Source organism: Brienomyrus brachyistius, chromosome 10 (assembly GCF_023856365.1).
Source record: "Brienomyrus brachyistius isolate T26 chromosome 10, BBRACH_0.4, whole genome shotgun sequence".
NCBI classification, from domain to species: domain Eukaryota; kingdom Metazoa; phylum Chordata; class Actinopteri; order Osteoglossiformes; family Mormyridae; genus Brienomyrus; species Brienomyrus brachyistius.
This window is the reverse complement of record NC_064542.1, coordinates 24,358,033-24,376,131: the sequence shown is the minus strand read 5'-3', so window position 1 is coordinate 24,376,131 and position 18,099 is coordinate 24,358,033. Positions and strand designations below refer to the sequence as shown.

The 18,099-nt window shown below is 47.1% G+C and overlaps 1 protein-coding gene across 5 annotated transcripts in view; it reads left to right on the top strand.

Moving 5' to 3' along the window:
* mid2 (midline 2) overlaps positions 1-18,099 on the top strand; it is a 111,563-nt gene that overhangs the window by 80,849 nt on the left and 12,615 nt on the right. For 4 of the 5 annotated variants that reach the window (XM_049027570.1, XM_049027569.1, XM_049027568.1 and 1 more), the window contains exons 3-8: positions 6,030-6,098; positions 7,320-7,415; positions 13,292-13,399; positions 15,932-16,080; positions 16,285-16,412; positions 16,717-16,860. In XM_049027570.1, coding sequence (XP_048883527.1) covers positions 6,030-6,098; positions 7,320-7,415; positions 13,292-13,399; positions 15,932-16,080; positions 16,285-16,412; positions 16,717-16,860 — 694 coding nt within the window. The remainder of the gene's footprint in view (positions 1-6,029; positions 6,099-7,319; positions 7,416-13,291; positions 13,400-15,931; positions 16,081-16,284; positions 16,413-16,716; positions 16,861-18,099) is intronic. The other variant, XM_049027571.1, reaches the window with a different exon arrangement.

Below are 18,099 nucleotides of genomic sequence, written 5' to 3'. Positions count from 1 at the left end.
TATCTTTTGCTTTTTTGATATTTTGATGTCTTGCGATCCGAATTTTAGCTACTACACTATAAAAAGGAAGCACCCAGCTGCAGCAGGCCTCGGAGAGCTTCTGGGTGACGGTGTGCATTTAGGTCTGCAGGTTTGCTCGTGTGCTGTGCATCCAGGGGGCTGCCTGCTCCTCCCTCCTGCCAGTTAACAAGTAGGACACGTCTTTGGTTTCTTAAAGGCTTCAGAGCACCAGCAGTGAATCAGGACATTACTAAGTTTACTTTGACCTAAAAATCTGCGTTTCCATTTATGTTAAAAATATATTTTGTATTTCAGTGTGTATCAATGGGAGCCTAGTCATTGCAGTTCTTACACATGAAGCGACGACTCTTTAATATTGAGATGCAATATAAAATGGAACTAGAAACTGACTTGCATATTTATAATGAGACTGCGTTGTCCCTTTGAATGCTATTTTGCTGTGGCATTATATGAATGAACTGGGAATTTAACTTAAAAGGTATAGAGAACTTATAGCTAGTTGTTCGGCCAAGCATAGCCAGATCCTATTCGGACAAGGGAGCAATTGTGGCGTTATTAGTCTATGAGCGATACATTTGGACGGTGACATACCGTCATAAAACTTTAGCGTAAACTTGTTCAGAGAGTGAGATACTTGTGGGTTTTGTCCCATTGCAGATGTTTTACTCAGAGGCAGCATGTAGCTGAACAGTGCAGAAGATGTTTTTCTAAGCCAAAGACGATTGGAGAAGTTCCCAGGAAGGCCTGTGTTCTGAATTACAAACGTATGACTCATGGTGAGCCATGTCAGGAGTCTCTGACCGGCAGCCACTGCGTCTGTCACTGACGTGCTTCCTCTTCTCACAGTGCTGCTGCAGAGCAGACCTGGTAGTTTTTAATAACAGGCTGCAAAGTGCTTCTGTGCAGTGAAATGTCCTGTCGGTAAGTTCGTGGAATTCGGCGGGAAATTTGAGTAACAGAATAATCAGTCAGCCGCACAATCATCACAAACTCAACGGTGTCTGAGAGACACGAAAATAAATGTGTAACAACCCCCCCTCCCCCCCCCCGCCCCCATCCCCATAGTGATTAGTCAAAGTGAAGGGTAACAAGGAAGTCTGATTGGATTAGCATCTAAGTGCCGGAGCAGACAGGGTGTCTGTCTCCCACCTCACACCAGGATTGGAGGTCGCTGCTGGCATCCCTGCATTCGTCAGACGGCCTCATTCTCGGGAGACGTCCCCTCTTATGCTAATGATTGAAATTCACAGAATTGAATGACTGATGTTGATGGCACTTACCATTGTGGAAATGGCCATCAAATTAGCAAATGGTGCCAAGGTGCCGTTCACAGCCGGCTAATTCCTGCTCTCTGCCTTTTTCCGTTTGGATTTTTTTTCAATCAGTATTCAGTGGAATTTTGTTAAAATCTGCAACTGTCTTTGCTAATGTTTTAATGCAATCCCCTGAAATCTGCCGTCTGAGCCCATCTGTCATCCGCTGTGTCGTTCCTGCACTTTGAGTAACCATCTACTCCTTCTCCCTTTGTCTTTGTCTGTCGGGTGTCTCCATTCCATCTCCATCTCCTTTCCAGCAAGGTCTTTAAATACGTTAAAAGAGTCACCCTACAAAAATTCTTCTGGGTCTCACAGTTTAGTGGATGTCAGGTGCAACAACTTTTTGTGTTTTTGAGTGTGACGGCTTCTGCTACAATTATGGCAAAGTATCCTGTGTCCATTTCGCATTATTGACCTCCGTTCTACTCAACACATAAAAGTTCAGTACTGCAGATGAGTAAATGCTGAGCATTACTGAAAACTGTCAGAATCAAAATCCGCGTAAGTATGTCCACACATACGGGGAATTTGTCTCCGGTTTTCAGCGGCTCATTCATACATTAAGTGTAGACACAGTCAACACAAAAGAAAGATTAAAATAGACATGGAATAAACAAACAAACCAACGAATAAATGTGACCACTTTAGTAGAAGCAAAGTATAAAAGTGCGACCGTGGTCAGAGCCGAAGTCCATCAATGAGGCAGCTTTCTGTGCTGGCTGAAGGTCACGTTGGATTAAATATTTAGTCCATTTTTTTTTTTTGTACCGTTAAGCCTGTCAAATTTACTGTAGGAACCCCTGTATCTCAAAGAAACTGATTTCCCCCTGAAGTCTACGCTAGACTATAGTTCAGTATAAATACAGCAGCTACCTCTCTGTAACCCACCTACTCAATGGATAATTTTTGCAGGCCGGGGGGCACCTAGAGCAGGCATGCAGCCAGCGGCAGTGTTTACCACCACTAAAACCATGCATCTATGTGTGGCCCCTGAGGTTTGGGGCCCCCTGTTGGCCACAACGGACATTACACTTAGGGGAGCTGCGATGTCAGGGGACCCCAGAATCGACAAACACACCCCTGCATGTGGCATTCCAGTGCAGTGATGTCACCGAGCACCTGTAAACGCGAGCGGCTTCCCGGGCTGAGCCAGGCCCCGGCGTTCCGACCCGGAGGGTTTCTCCGCACGCCGCCCAAACTCCAGAGGAGGAGGCGGCACATCCTGTCCGTTTAGTATCCAGCGGGGTGATTCACCGCAGAGCCCTGCTCAAGTGCCTCTGTGGAGAGAGAGCGGCAGCCACGTGGCTAATTGTGTTACTCAAATGAAATGAAAACTGTTTTCCAGGCGAGCCACGTGAATCACTTTCCAGTTTCCCATGCTTGTCTGAATTAATGCCATTTATCTCATTGACTGAGGAAACTCTTCAATTTCACAAATTAAATTTTCGACTTAAACCATTTGCAACATGATCTAATAATGGTCGTTACAGCAGTTGCTTTCTGCCCTGGTTCATGCAGATGCCTGCAGTGGTCCTGTCTCGGTGCTCGGTTTATCGTTCAGCAGGCTGGTGTTGACAAAGGATGTGCAGGATATCGGTAGCCTCGATTCCTCTTAACGTCTGGGGAGCTGCGATCCAGCAGCCTCTTCCCATCATGCTCTGCTTTCATTCTGCCCTGTCCCACACCGAGTACCTTCATCTTTGTAGGGCATCCGCTAAATATGCATGACGGGTCATCTCCAAAACTGATACGCTTGATTATAAGAAATCTCATTACAGACTGTTAGTGTCGAGCTGTGAGCCCAATCGGCAAGTAGTACAGCATGTCTTTGGACTGTGGGGGGAAACCGGAGAACCCGGAGGAAACCCCACAACGACGTGGGGAGAACATGCAAACTCCACACACATGGAGCCGTGGTGGAGACCCGAACCCCAGTCCCAGAGGCAGCAGTGCTAACTGCAGTGCTGCCCCCCCTCCCCATTGTCTTTGCCATTATTTTTGTTTTATTCTTGTCTCGCTTCAAAACAAGCTTTGTCACTAATGGATGAAACTTGTTTTGTGCATTTAGTCAAACAGCAAATGAGACATTGATCTGGTTCAGTTCTATAGAAGCTGTAGAACCGTAATAGTGCCCTTGCTCTGTGGTTCAGTGAAAGTTTAGAAGGTGAGAGAGTTCAGACAGAAATGCAGTCTGGGCGATTGTTCCCAGTAGGACCAGGGAGCCGTTCGGAATCTCGGGTAAGTAATCTCAGAAGTTTTAAAAAAGAGTGGATTGTGAGGGAGACAGATGGCCTGTCAGTAGTCAGGTTATTGCTGCTGGTCCTGGAGAAGATGGGGGCAGGTGGATCATCTCTGCAGGCCCTTTTAGTCTTTTGAGCTAATAAGCCTCAGCAAAATTGCACATTTTTACCTTGTAGTAATTAAAAGTGAAAGCTTGACCGTAATTATGGTGCTATGGTTGGGGTGAGTAACTTGGGTGTAGAAGTCATTGCTCAGTTTTACATTCTCACACATTTTCTACTTTTTCAGATGCTTCTTGGGGCTGTCCTTTGGGACTATAATTTAAAAATACCTGATTTTTAAATGTTTTTTTTCTTCTTGGTTCAGCTGTTTTGCATGTATGAAATCACTACCCAAAGGGATGAAAAATGCTGATTTCTCTAGAGAGTGACTTGAGTTGTAGACTTTTGTCCCGATAACCTTCAAGCGTTTTGTTTCACTCCTCGCCACATGTGTGCTAATCCCTTGCCGGGTGCTTTCCGGAGAGTCCGTCCCTTTGGGTTGGTGACAACAGTATCCCTGAATTAGCCACCCACTTCAGTGGAGACTCGCTTAATTCTGCCAAAGCCGTGGAGATGGAAGGAATTCAGGGATGGCTGATGGAAAGTGCCCTCGACTGCTGAGAGAAATCAGCGGAAGTGAGACCTGAATTTGGGTATAAATGGCAGCAGGTGCGCCATCTGTAGCAGAGACCGAGATCTTACCTGGCTCCTTCCCGGTGTCTGCTGAAGATTTCCCCTCTACAAACCCTCCTGGGCCATCATCTTCATGTCAGATAGCTGCCTCTCTCCCATGCACACCTTCACTGTCCATTAGCTAAATGCTTATTGGGGTTACTTTGGATGACCATTGCTGCGGATGACTGGGATTAATTGGGCCCAAGGTACCTGTAATGAAGGACTGACATTTCCTCCGAACTTGCTGCCCGTTGTGAAGCGGCAGTGACAGAGGAGGTGAACAGGGCTTCTCCCTTCGCAGACTCCAAGCTTCCCCTCAGTCTCATTAACAAGTCTGGACCCTGTATGAACCGGGCCTGACTCCTCATTGACCACGGCGAGTCAGTCTGACATGCTACTGCATTCTATATTATACTCAATAAAAGATCTTTGCCCAACGGGGCTATAGTTAGCGGCATGGCTTTTCACTGAAGGATCTCTCGTTAATAACCTATCTGATCTGGGGGCTTTATCAAAGCCTTGAGAATCCAAAAATAATTAAGGCGTCGTCTTTGAAGTTGAGTTTGTAGCCTCAGGAACTGATTTTTTTATATTTATTTTAGAAACTACAACCACAGATGAAGGACGGTATTTGCAGTGTGTGTTCATTTTTTGCCAAATTTTAGACTTGGGCAAGTAATAGTTTTACCCTTATTGTTTTGCTTTATTCTTCAACCTAAACATCAGATGAATGAGCTAATAAGAGTTTAATAAGTGGCTGGGACATCTGAGCAGTCTGAGATGTTTGCCGTCCGTGTGCTCTGGGAAGTAAAGCCGCTTCTTTATGGCCGGTGGGGATGCCTGCAAGCGTGCAGTCTGCTGTCATGGCGGGATGACTTGGTGATGCTCAGTGCTGGTTTTGCCGGCAGTCCTGCCCCTGGGGCAAGCAGGTATCGCACTGGCTGTGTTCTGTGTGGGTGTGGGCAGAGCGGGCAGCCTGTGTCATGCCCATCAGCTTCTGCATGTACCAGCCAAACAGCTCGCTCTCTATACCTCTGTCTCTCTCTCTCCCTCTGTCTCTCTCTCTATCCCTCTGTCTCTCTCTCTCTCCCTGTCCCCATCTCCATCTCTCTCTCTATCCCTCTCTCCATCTCTCTCTATCCCTCTGTCTCTTTCTGTCCCTGTCTCTCTCTCTCTATCCCTCTCTCTCTCTCCCTCTGTCTTTCTCCCTCTCCCCCGCCTTTGAAGTCTAGGCCGTCTGGCTTAACAAGCATGTTTCGAGCATCGCTCCCCTTCTGCTGAAAGCTTGTCTGTCTGTGGGCTCCACTGCAGCTGCTCCTCAGCAAGACTGAGCAGAGAGAAACAGACCCCACCCCCCCCCCACCCGCCCAGATCCTCATCTACACTCTACCTGAAAGGGAACTTGTTACAACCCCCAAGTTCTTCCTGTAATTCCCAGACTCTGGGATCATGCGAATGGGGGTGGGTGGTACTGCAGGGACAAGCATAACTGCCGATCTCATCTCAGATTCTCACACGCTGGGGGTTTGAGCTGCATTTGGGTGCTGAGATCTAGCCTCAGAGGAGGAGGAGGGTGAGGGCAAGGTGAGAATCTGAACACCACCTGGGCCTGGGGAATTAGGAGTTAAGGGGATGTCGCAGGCCAGTAAGGCTCTCTATGTGTGTGTGTGTGTGTGTGTGTGTGTGTGTGTGTGTGTGTGTGTGTGTGTGTGTGCGCTTGTGTGTACGTTCATAGGCTTTTCAAGTGAGCCCTGGCAGACTATCTGAAGCGGTTATCATGGAGGCATCAAAGACGAGCGCTGCGGTGAGTCATTGGCTGCCTATTAAATCACCCTTTTGGTTTCTTTTGTTTGTTATTTTTTGTTTTTTGTTTTTTTTTTTGGGAAGCCAGCAGAGAAGGGGGGGTTGTGTGGGGAGTCTTCGGCCGCATTTCACATGCATGAGTAGCTCGCTTCAAAAGCTGCTTTTTGCTTTGCTTCCCGCCGCCGCCGCCGTCGTCACTCTCAGGCTGCTGCGGATCCGCAGGCTGCTGTCTGCCATCATGCCATCTAATCCCCACTGTGCCCGCTGTCTCTCTGTGTCCTTCTCTGTGTGGCCGTCACTGTTGTCATATATGATCAGTGTGGTCGTCGCTGACCATGATGGACATATTTATTTGCATTTTTTTCCACTAACAAGGGTCTTTTTAGCAACGGAGGTGAAATCAGTTGATTGGTATCATCGTGTACTGAATTGGATGCGACAGGCCGAATTTATGGAATTGATGCTACATCTGTTGCGAAATTTAATCTTTTAATAGCCGATGCAACTGGTAGGTTTTCTTTTTGTGGCTTCTACTTCTATGACAAAGCAAACAAGGTTTACTGGAGTGTGTGTAGTAATTTTTATTCTGTTCCTCTTTGTGGTTGGTGCTTCTCACAACACTGCAGTGATTAGCTGTAGCTGTGAGCGTTTAGTTTGAGTGTGTTGATGAAGAGACCACCTATTCTAGTCTACTAACCCCTTTTATGGAACATTTAAAAGTGCAAGAGGCCCTGTTCTCCGGGAAGTAGCAGCGTGTGATGGTCTTACTATGTAACCCCTGGATGGCTTTGGCTGTTTGCTCAGTGCAGGTTTGCCCCACTAGCAGGGTGGCTGTAGGATCTTCGCTGGTTCCTCAGCTGCCATCAGCTGCCCTTTCTAGCTTTTCTGTTTGGTGACTCAAGGTCTTAGTTTTGCGTTTCGTTTTTTTTTTTCGTTTGTTCGTTCGTTTGTTTTGTTTTTAACTTTTCACTTAACACTTGCCATAGATATCTCTCTTACAACCTGTTTGTGAGGCATTCACATCGTAAAATCCCTTCCCCCCCCGTGCTTTCGAGCAATAAGTCCACCATCACCATCATACACATTCCCATTCCTTGCCCCATCAGCACAAATCTCATCCCAAAGTCTTAGTTTCCGATTACCATGCTAAGTAACAGGGATTCAGTGGGGGCGGGGTTTAATGCCCTATCTAACTGTGTCCCCTCACCCCTTTCCTTGGCAGCAAACTCTAGAGAACAACCTGACCAACCTGGTGAAGAGGAACAGTGAGCTGGAGAACCAGATGGCCAAGCTCATCCAGATCTGCCAACAGGTGGAGGTGAGCTCCTGAGGCCGACGGTCGCTGCCGCTCGTCACACTCGTCTCTCGAAGGCCTTCATTCTCGCATCTTCTCAGCTCTTTATTCATGTCTCTGTTTCCCCTCTAGGGCTGTGGGCTTTAAAGATGTTGACGCTTATTAAAAACGTGACTTCTCCCCCAGAAATGACTTCTCAAAACAAGCTCTGTTTCCATGACGAAGTCCCCATTCTGTATGTCTTCCCTTAGATACCTTTATACTTTTATTCTCATGCTGCTCAGCTCAGGATGTACATGTTCTTCCTCGCTTTTGGGTGAACAAATGAAGATAGGAGTTTATATAACAATGCTGTTTATTCAGGGTCTGATTGAAACTCCTCCAGCTAGCGGTTCGGAGTCTGTCGCCCCGGGTGTGTGTGTGTGTGTGTTCATGTCCGAGTGCCCGTGCTGGACACCATTCCTGGCTTTCTCCCGGTCCTGGAGCACCGCCCTGGAGGTGTCATTAGCGATGGGCTAACGCGCGGCACGGATCCGGCGCCGGCCTGGCCCCCTCCAGTACTCCCCAAAACATGTCGGACCTGGGGCCCTGCTCCGCTAATCAGAACATGGCCGAATTGCAAATCGAGTTTGTCCGCCTTGTCCAGCTAATGAAAGATTCATCAGTGTTTGCATGTTCGCTGTTGACTTCATCAGCAGCGGCCTCATTCACAGGCTGCCGGCACGCAACTCGCTCTTTGGCTTTATTGGGAGACTCGAAAGGCTTCGTTAAGAACAGAGACGTGTGCCTTTATGACCTCAGGCCATTTTCTCCTTTTGTATTATTAGCGATAATAGTTATTGTTGCATATTAAGAGTAATGGCTAGAGTATATTTTTCATTCACTTAACAGACACTTTAATCCAAAGTTACGTTCTTTATTTGTTCTTTTTTGAGGAAAGAGGGCCAGACAGTTCTTGCAGCAATTAGGGGCTAAAAGCCTTGATCAAGGGCCAAACACGGAAATCATTTTGCCAACCCTGGGATTTGGACTTGCGAACTTATGGTCAGCTTCCCGAGCTGCTGGGCCACACACTGTCCCTATGAACATTCCGAATACGTTGGGTGGGGAATTGTCGGTTGAGCTGTGGTTTATTATTTTTTTTGTAACCACTCTGTTTTGACTGCTCACACGCACATGGAATGCTGATGCACTCGCGACTGTAGTCTAAACAGCGTCTGTATGAGACGCCTGGAGATAACAACTTTCCCGGTAACCAAGGACCGCAAGTCGTGTCTTATCCCGGAAACGGAGCCCGGCTTGTGCAGCGTTCTCGTCCGAATGATGATTCGCCACTCTGATGAATATTTGCACAATAACTTCAGGCAAGGGAGGGATGTTACACTCATCCCCGTCGTTAGAAACATTTGACTTTGAGCAGAAGTTCGGCGTCTCTCTAGGTACGTTCCTGCTCCGCTTCTAAATGAGCAAGCGGCCGGTTAGAACAATGCAGCCCGGCGTTCAGCGGCGCCGGATGGCTCCTGCCTCGGCCTCCCTGTATGATTAGTCATAGCGTCACAGCAGCCCTGTGTGCACTGTGCTCTGGCTCAGCACACTGCCGTTTTTATTCAGATATTCTTCTTTATTATTATTCAGTGGGATGTTTTTTGTTTTTCATCTCTGATCCCAAAAATTAAAATTACCCTTTAAATCCTTCCCCTGCTGCCATATAGAGCATTTTAAAGAACTATTATAGTAAGATATTTATGCAAATAATGAAATCTATAATGATAAGTAATTTTCTAACTACAGATGGATGAAACCAATGAAAATGCCTTCTGTACTTCCCCGCATAGTAACTCCTGATATTTTATTCATTGTATAAATTATTTATCCCATACTGTTGAGCGAACCTGTTCCAGAAAATTAACAAAAGAAACATTTTTCTCTGCTTGCAGCTGTTCTCGTCCACGTCTTTATTTCGTAGACAACGTAAAATATTAACACCTTGGAAATGAAGCAGATGATCTGGTGTCATCTGATATTGCTTGATAATGCGGGTCAGTGCCTCTGAGCTTGTGGGGGTGGGGGGGGGCTGTGTGATGGGATATAGGTCCCCCCCACCCAGAAAGGAGGGCAGCTCTTTGCCCCATTGGCTGTGGTCCAGAATGATCTTGTGTTTACTGTCCTATATGGGGACCAATAGCAGTGATTCCTTATGCGACTGTGACGCCATTGTAATTTAGTGTCCTGCCTATTGCACTGTAACATATTACACTGGGGAACATCTGCTTGGCTTTTTAAAATGGTTAATATTAATGCTATACTTGATCTCTCCCCGCAGGTCTACAACTTTTCATACATTTTGCATTATGGCCTCATGTCTGTGATATTAAAGCTGGGTACTTTATGGATATCAATAGGCTGTGTGTGTGTGTGTGTGTGTGTGTGTGTGTGTGTGTGTGTGTGTGTGTGTGTGTGTGTGTGTGTGTGCGTGCGTGTTTGCGGGCGTGTGTGTGTGTGTGTGTGTGTGTGTGTGTGTGTGTGTGTTTGCATGCGTGCGTGTGTGTGTGTGCGTTTGCATGTGTGTGTGTGTATGTGTGTGTGTGTGCGCGTGCGTGCGTGCGTGCGTGCGTGCGTGCGTGTGTGTGTGTGTGTGTGTGTGTGTGTTTGGGTGTGTGTGTGTGTGTGTGTGTGTGCGTGCGTGCGTGTGTGTGTGTGTGTGTGTGTGTGTGTTCTCCCCCACTGTTTTGGTGAGAAACCCTCAGGTTGATTTAACAGAGAAATTATGGTGAGTGTTTCGACAGGTACACCAGTTTCACTGAAGCTGTAACACTTACAGAAATTTTTTGCATTAAATTAAACAATTGATGATTTTACTGAATTTTATATCATAACACTTTTATCTTCCTGATTGACCTTTAGAATGCTGAGGTCAGTGGGAGTATTAAGTGTGTTCCTAGCTAATTTCGGAGATCATAATCCCAGACTCCTTTGCTGGCACTGTCCTGAGCGGTTCAGCACTTCCGATTGGCCACGTGAGCCCAATGTGTGCTGATGGCACCTTACGGAGAGGTCTTCCCCCCCACCACATGGCCAGGGCACGACGCCGGCTCACGAAAGCCATTTGCTCACGGCGGGAACCGGGAGTACGGGCGATGCAGCTCGTGACAGCCAGCTAAGCATCTTCCTCAGGCTGTCAAACTGGAGACAGGCCTCACTGTATTACCCCCTGTGGCAAGCGCGGGGTGTCGCCATGGCGATGGAGTTGCGCATCCCAGTCGCTTTCGTCGGCTGCTGTGTTTGAGTACACACCTGCCAACTCAGCACTGTACACTGTTTTACTTGTGTATATATAGCTATCGTTTGATGATTTTCCAAAATGTCAGCCTGTTAAGTAAATGATTAATGGATTTATTTCTGGTCCTTTTTATTTATAAGTCTTTTATACCAATTTCTCCATCCAGAGAATTCACGATTTAGAGAGATTTATCTCAGACAAAACAGAAATTAACCTCTCAGCGAATTTCTGTGACACACACAGATTTTTTTTTTTCTTTTTGTGCAGTATTTCATTTACAAAGCTCATTAGTAAAACATGGCATACACTCAAACGCCCTTAGACCGCTCGTAATTTGTGAAGATTAGTGTTTCAGGAAGCAGTCAGGGCTAAAAGTGATATTGTTACTTCAGAGACAGCAGCCCGAAAGTCCAGGAAATGAAGCGTTTGGTTATGGGTTATGGGGTATAAGGTGGGTCATTCTAATTACACTGTGAATCTGTAGCAGGTGACCAAGGCAAGCTCATTCTCCAGCATCAGCACGGCTTCTGCTCTTCTCTTTGCACTTAGAATATATATTTTATGTTGCATATATGATACATGCTAATTGTTTTACTACTTTATTGTTGCTTTATGACATCATTGTGTGATCTATTACACGATGAATGATGACACACAGCAGAGCAGCATTATCTGCGTATGTCCCTGAGATGTATTAGCACTTTAACTCTCCTAGGAGGCCACTTGATCTTCTCAGTTTTCACTAGGGATTTTCCACCAGCAAAGCAGCCCTGGTTTGCAGTCAAAGTGTAATAAGCGAGCAGGCGCGGGAAATCGCTCTGTCGTGGAGCAGAGGGGCTGATCCATCTCTCCAAATCGTACAATAAAACATTAATACACCCGGCAATCCGCCTCGTCCAAGACAAACTGCCGAGTGACTGCACCATATGTTTTAGCTGTCACTATGAATCACGTCTGCGGGGACAGGAGGCAGCATGGGAAGCCTTATCCAGGGTGACGGGTGGCACGGCTCCCTACAGCTGTGAGACCCGTAAAAGCTTAAGTGTTCGCCAACTCGGTCTTTAGGGACAGCCGCACTGCCCATGTTTTAGCTCCCACCCAGCTCCCTGTATGTGGACTGTCTGACATTAAGCTGGGAGGGAGCGAAAATGTGGACTGTCTGACATTAAGCTGGGAGGGAGCAAAAATGTGGACTGTCTGACATTAAGCTGGGAGGGAGCGAAAATGTGGACTGTCTGATATTAAGCTGGGAGGGAGCGAAAATGTGGACTGTCTGACATTAAGCTGGGAGGGAGCAAAAATGTGGACTGTCTGACATTAAGCTGGGAGGGAGCGAAAATGTGGACTGTCTGACATTAAGCTGGGAGGGAGCGAAAATGTGGACTGTCTGATATTAAGCTGGGAGGGAGCGAAAATGTGGACTGTCTGACATTAAGCTGGGAGGGAGCAAAAATGTGGACTGTCTTGACATTAAGCTGGGAGGGAGCGAAAATGTGGACTGTCTGACATTAAGCTGGGAGGGAGCGAAAATGTGGACTGTCTGATATTAAGCTGGGAGGGAGCGAAAATGTGGACTGTCTGACATTAAGCTGGGAGGGAGCAAAAATGTGGACTGTCTGACATTAAGCTGGGAGGGAGCAAAAATGTGGACTGTCTGACATTAAGCTGGGAGGGAGCGAAAATGTGGACTGTCTGATATTAAGCTGGGAGGGAGCAAAAATGTGGATTGTCCTGGGATCCCCAAGGACCGGATTGAGAACAGTGCCAAGCAGATGTCCAGTGTCATCAGCGGGCGGTCAGGTGACTGTTGTCTAGCGAGTACAGATAATATCCATCTGAAGCTGTCAGAACCACTTTGTCTCAATGATCACATTTTACTGCATTTAACCCACTTTCTATAGCACAGCAACTCCAGTATGCTGGCTAGTATTATTTGTCTACATTAGATCTACATTAATCGCTACATTGATCTCTCCTGTATTAATAAAGTTGCAAGAGCGAAATGAGTCAGTGTACGTATTATTCAACTTGCATTGGAAGAAGTTTGGATCTTAGGCCAAGAGCACTGATGTCAAACGAGCAAATGGGCAGTGATGTTCTGCAAAGTGTATTTTATTATTCTGTTGGATCAGTCCTGATCGATCATCTTTTTTTTGTTGCACACATTTATCGCAGCCAATGATGGCACAAGCATCATTTGAGGAAACAGGAGGTGGCAAGATGCGGAGCTCTGTGTTTGTTTCTCTGTGTATGAAAAATAGCTTTTCTAGTAAAGAAAACCCAATAAAGACACACAGTGAAATGTGTCCATTTTGTGTAAAACACCAGGAATTCTTTCCATCTTTTTTCAATCAAGGGATTTTAGTTTTTCATTTACAAATCCGTACGCAAAATGTAACAGGAACAAATATTTGAAATGACCAACCAGGAGGTTTGCATCTTTTTCATTGTGTGCATGTGAAGCCTGGCGGGAGATGTGTACAGAGGCGGTGATGGGCCTGTCTGTCCGTAGGTAAATACCGCCATGCACGGGCCTGTCTGTCCACAGGTAAATACCGCCATGCACGGGCCTGTCTGTCCACAGGTAAATACTGCCATGCACGGGCCTGTCTGTCCACAGGTAAATACTGCCATGCACGAAGCCAAGCTGGTGGAGGAGTGTGACGAGCTGGTGGAGATCATCCGGCAGAGGAAGCAGGTCATCGCCGTCAAGATAAAGGAGTCCAAGGTACGGCCGGGCAGCGCTGCAGTCTCGCGGGATCCGGGTGTCACAAAGTCGCCTGGGAGTCACAGTCGTATAAATAAGAGGCTCCTTTGTGTGGAATGTCTCGGGCTGAGCGGTGACACGTGGGATAGCTGTTAATCCCGGACGCGCTCGGTGCCTGCCACTCTGGCTGCGACGATGGTGGGAGGGGGCGTTGTCAGCGTCTCTCGCTGCGTTCTGTCAGCCAGCGATAAAAGCGGCTGATGTTTAGCCTGGCGCTGTAAGCGTCGGCGTGGTGAGTTCACGCATCACAGTGGCGTGGGAAGATTCGCAGCTCGGGTAAGCTTGGCCGGGTCCTCACACCCGTCGATTGTTCGCTGGACCTGCTGTTGGCCCCCTGGAGGTGCGGTACGACCATGCCCCCTCCCCCCTCCTTTGCATGTATGGACAGATCATTTGGAGCAGGACCATACGGGGGGGGTTAATGCTTCCCTATATAAATAGTCCTTTGCCTTTATTTTATTAAGTTGTGTCCACCAATATGAAACTCTCTCCAACTCCATCAAGTTGGAGGATGCCAGGAGGGGGGGGGGGGGGGGCTGCTCTGCGGCAGAACCGATGCGATTTCGCGTCCAAGGGCCCCGGGAAGCTCGGCTCCGACGCTCTCTGAGATCAGCCCCGTCCACGTGACCCAACTGCACAAGCTCCCCCCCCACTGTCCGCCGGGACCATCTCCGTCGTCGATAATCTTCTTCGCCATAAACAGGGGAAGGCAGCTGCAGTTGGGCGGGGGAGCACTGAGACCCTCACCCACCCCCCCCTCCTTCATGTGAAGAAATCTGCATGCATCTTCCAGCCCAGAACCCGTGGACTTACCTTACAGGACATGGAGCAGCTGGCTATTGAACTGACTCCCAGCGGCTTCCCTCCTTCCCACTAATCCGTAGCACAGAAGACACAGATTTCCATGTCAGCTTTAACTTCGCCAGATGATGTGCGAGGCGACAACTTCCAAACATTTTAAAGGAGCAAAACAGTCCCATTAGAAATTCTGTAATCCATCAGTATTAATGCGGCTTATGTCATCTGAGCTCACCAAGAGCGCGGAGGAGAGAGACCAGGCGGGTCTGCCCGATTCGTTCTTGCCAGATTGCATATTTTTAGATATGTTCATGTCAGAAGAGCTGTTTAAAATGCGAAGAAAGTTTCTATAAGAGTGGTTTAATTTCTTGTGGACTTCCTGCATTAGATGAATACAAAAGCTGTCCAAAATTGCAGTTTAAAAAAGTCAACCTGGGACCAGACAGCTGCTCGTGATGCGTTCAGTGAAATAACCGGTCATATTGGGATAGTGGCACTGGTTGTCTGCTGGGATCACTGGTTTGACTGGCTCTAGCGAACCACCGAAGGCTGCCAGACTGATCCTTACTGAGCTCTGACAATTTTGAAGTCACAGATGTGAAATGAATGACCGAAGACAGAACTGAGAATCTGCAGTTACAGTCCCTTTTAACTGCAGTATGTCTAACAGTAACCACATGTACTATCTGAATATCTGCAGTGTGTTTTCATAGCATCTCATAGCTCTAATTACATCTGATAATTTGTTGATATATGTGGCCAGAAATACTAATAATGAATTGAGTTGGTGAAATATGCCTCTGAAATGCTGACTGGGAAGTTCCCAGTGTCTTCTTACTGCCAGCTGTTCTGTGTAGCGACGTTTGACTGATCTGAACTATTAACCAAATGTTTTGTTTTCAATTAAATTGTATTTTTATGTTTCTTCATACTTTGTTTGTAATCAGCTGGAATGAATATATCTGCAAAATGCATCGGTTTTCGTATGAGTAGCGTGACACATCTCTGATTTTCTTTAGAAAATAAAATGAATATAACTAGATTAGCTATCAACCCTTTAATTTAGTCCCGAAAAAAAAAACGTCTTTACAAATCTCCGTGTCATCTTGGGTTTATGGATTGCAGATGATTAATCAAAAGGATCATAAATTCCTAAGACAAGTCTGAAACTGCAATATAACATGGAAAATAGACTTAAGTGATTCTTCACTAATGCTCGAGTGGAACATGTAAGGCAGTTGGAGTTTGGCTGCATGCTTCTTTATTCCCTTGTGATTTGGTCTGAGATTAATTTCATGTTGCTGCTTTTCATTGCTGTCTTAAGGTCAAAGTTGGGAAGTTTGCACTTCCATCATTATCGGCGTGAAAGCAGCTTGCAGGTCAGCTGGAAAGAAAAGTCCGATCAGATTTCCCTCCGAAATGAGACGCGTCGTGCATATATGCTGTGAATGAGAAAATGGCACTTTTTACAGTTTGTTGCTCTTTGACTCAAATCTGATAGGGCTGGATTTGGAGTGGAATCCCTCCCCCACCCCAGAACACATGCATCCAGTGTCTTGGTTTTTCTGCTGGTCTGTATCTCCAGCCCCCTTCTGCCTGTGATAATAATTCCCCTACCATCCAGACCTTGGGCTCCTCCATCCTCCTCCAGATCTCCTACCTCCCCTTGACTCCTGCTCCGCTGTCTCCTTCTAGGTGATGAAACTGCGCAAGCTGGCGCAGCAGATCGCCAACTGCCGGCAGTGCCTGGAGCGCTCCAGCGTCCTGATCACGCAGGCCGAGCACAGCCTGAAGGAGAACGACCACGCCCGCTTCCTGCAGACCGCCAGGAGCGTCGCCGAGAGGTCAGCGCACGTCGCCCCTGCCGTCTGTGTTCCTCTGCGTCCGAATCGTGTGGAGCCAAAGGGAAACGGAACCGATGTCCTGGCTCGAACTTTGCTGAAGCTAAGCTGAACCTGGGCTGCTTCGGTTTTGGAGACCATGAGTGGCAGGTCCAGGCTTCCTTTGCCCATCCGCTTCTACACCCCTCACCTTGTGGCCTCTTTTAGGGTCGCGATGGCAACGGCATCTTCCCAGGTCTTGATCCCAGACGTCAACCTCAATGACGCCTTCGACACTTTTGCTCTGGATTTCTCCAGGGAGAAGAAGATTCTGGAAGGCCTGGATTACTTAACAGGTGAGGGTGTCTGCATGACTTTTTAACGTGAGATTTAAGATACAATTTGCAATTTAATGAACACAGATATTGATTAGGCAGGGAGTATTTGTAGTAATGTCATTTATTTTAAAGAGCATGCGTGTATTACCTTGGGAAATTTGCTTAGATGCTGACAGAGGCATTTGCTTTCGTGCAAAAAAAAATGCAAATTTATTCAAAGGAAGGTGTCTGTCTCATGAATTCATTTGAAGCAAACCTCTGCCTACTTGCTGTCCAGCCTTGACTAATTATCTCTCTCCCCCCACATTCTGTCACGGAGCAGCTCCGAACCCTCCTGCCATACGGGACGAGCTCTGCACAGCCTCTCACGACACCATCACTGTCCACTGGTCTTCCGAGGATGAGTTCAGCGTCATCTCCTACGAGCTGCAATACACCATCTACACGGGCCAGGCCAACTTTATCAGTGAGTGACTCTGGCTGAGGATTCTGGGAGAGGGATGCACACACTGTAATGCAGGCAAGCAGTTCATCGAGACAACTAATTCATAGGGAAATGTTTGCCTGTACGTTGGCAGTATCTATAGTTGCTGTGGAGGCTGTGTTAGTAGCGTAAAGGAATCCCTTCGATTACGAATCCGCATACATGGAAGTCATTTGCAGCTGATGTTTGAGGCACTTTCAGAGGCCACACAGATGGACTGCCCCTAGACTGTGGAAACCTGAAACCAGCACAACCTCAGCATGTCATTGAAAGGGGAACCAGGCGAAGCACTTAAACTCGACGTTCAACCGGATGGTGTCGGTTACGCCTGTTATTTAGCTACCTTTGCAGTTGGGGTCAATGCACCTTTATTTCTGTCAAACAATGGGCAGCTATAACAGAAGCACTGATGAACTTTGCAGTACTATTGTGAGTCACTGTGAATGTGAAGCCAGTGATAATAGCAAGCTTATGTTTGTGAAAGGCTTGTCCATACCATTCAGTAATATCTAGAATACTAATACTGTCAGCGTTGTTCTATTCTTTTGGGGGGAGGGGGTCACAACTACAGTTGTCTTTGTGTCTGTGCAAGGTCAGAAAATAGTACCATGTTATTCGTGACTTCCTTCTAAATCGCTCCAGCTAACCAGCACTAAAAGTCACGAGCTTGTATGAATCTCTTTATCAGAAAGTGACAGGATGGTTGGTTTGTCCGTCCTGGACTTAGAGTTGGGGGTCTGTGTTTTTCTAAGGAGAAAAATAAATGAGCTCTCCTGGCAGGACAACGGAGGATTAGAGTTTCTCCTAGATGAAAAGCGACCCCCCCCCTCCCCAATTCCTCACTGGGTTTCTCAGTGCGGCACGACCAGGTCCGATATCGCGCTGGCAGAACCGCTGAGCGTCCAACGTAGCCGGGGGCCCAGAAGCATAGCAGTAATGGCACGTGGCTCCTCTCCTCAGGGGAGGTGAAGCAGTGCAGGAGAGAAACACATTTATCCCCACTGCTGAGTTTATACTATCGCTCTTTGGACAGAATCACTTAAACGTTTCTCACTAGTAAGTTATCTGCAGCATATCTTTCCTCTCCCGGGGGGGGCGTGGGGGGAGGTCATGTGTACAAGTTTCTTTGCATCCACAAACCCACAGAGTCAAGTTCTTCTTTCAGGGGAAAAGGCAGCTGAATGCAACGGGTGCAAAAAATACCTGTCAGGAAGCAAAATT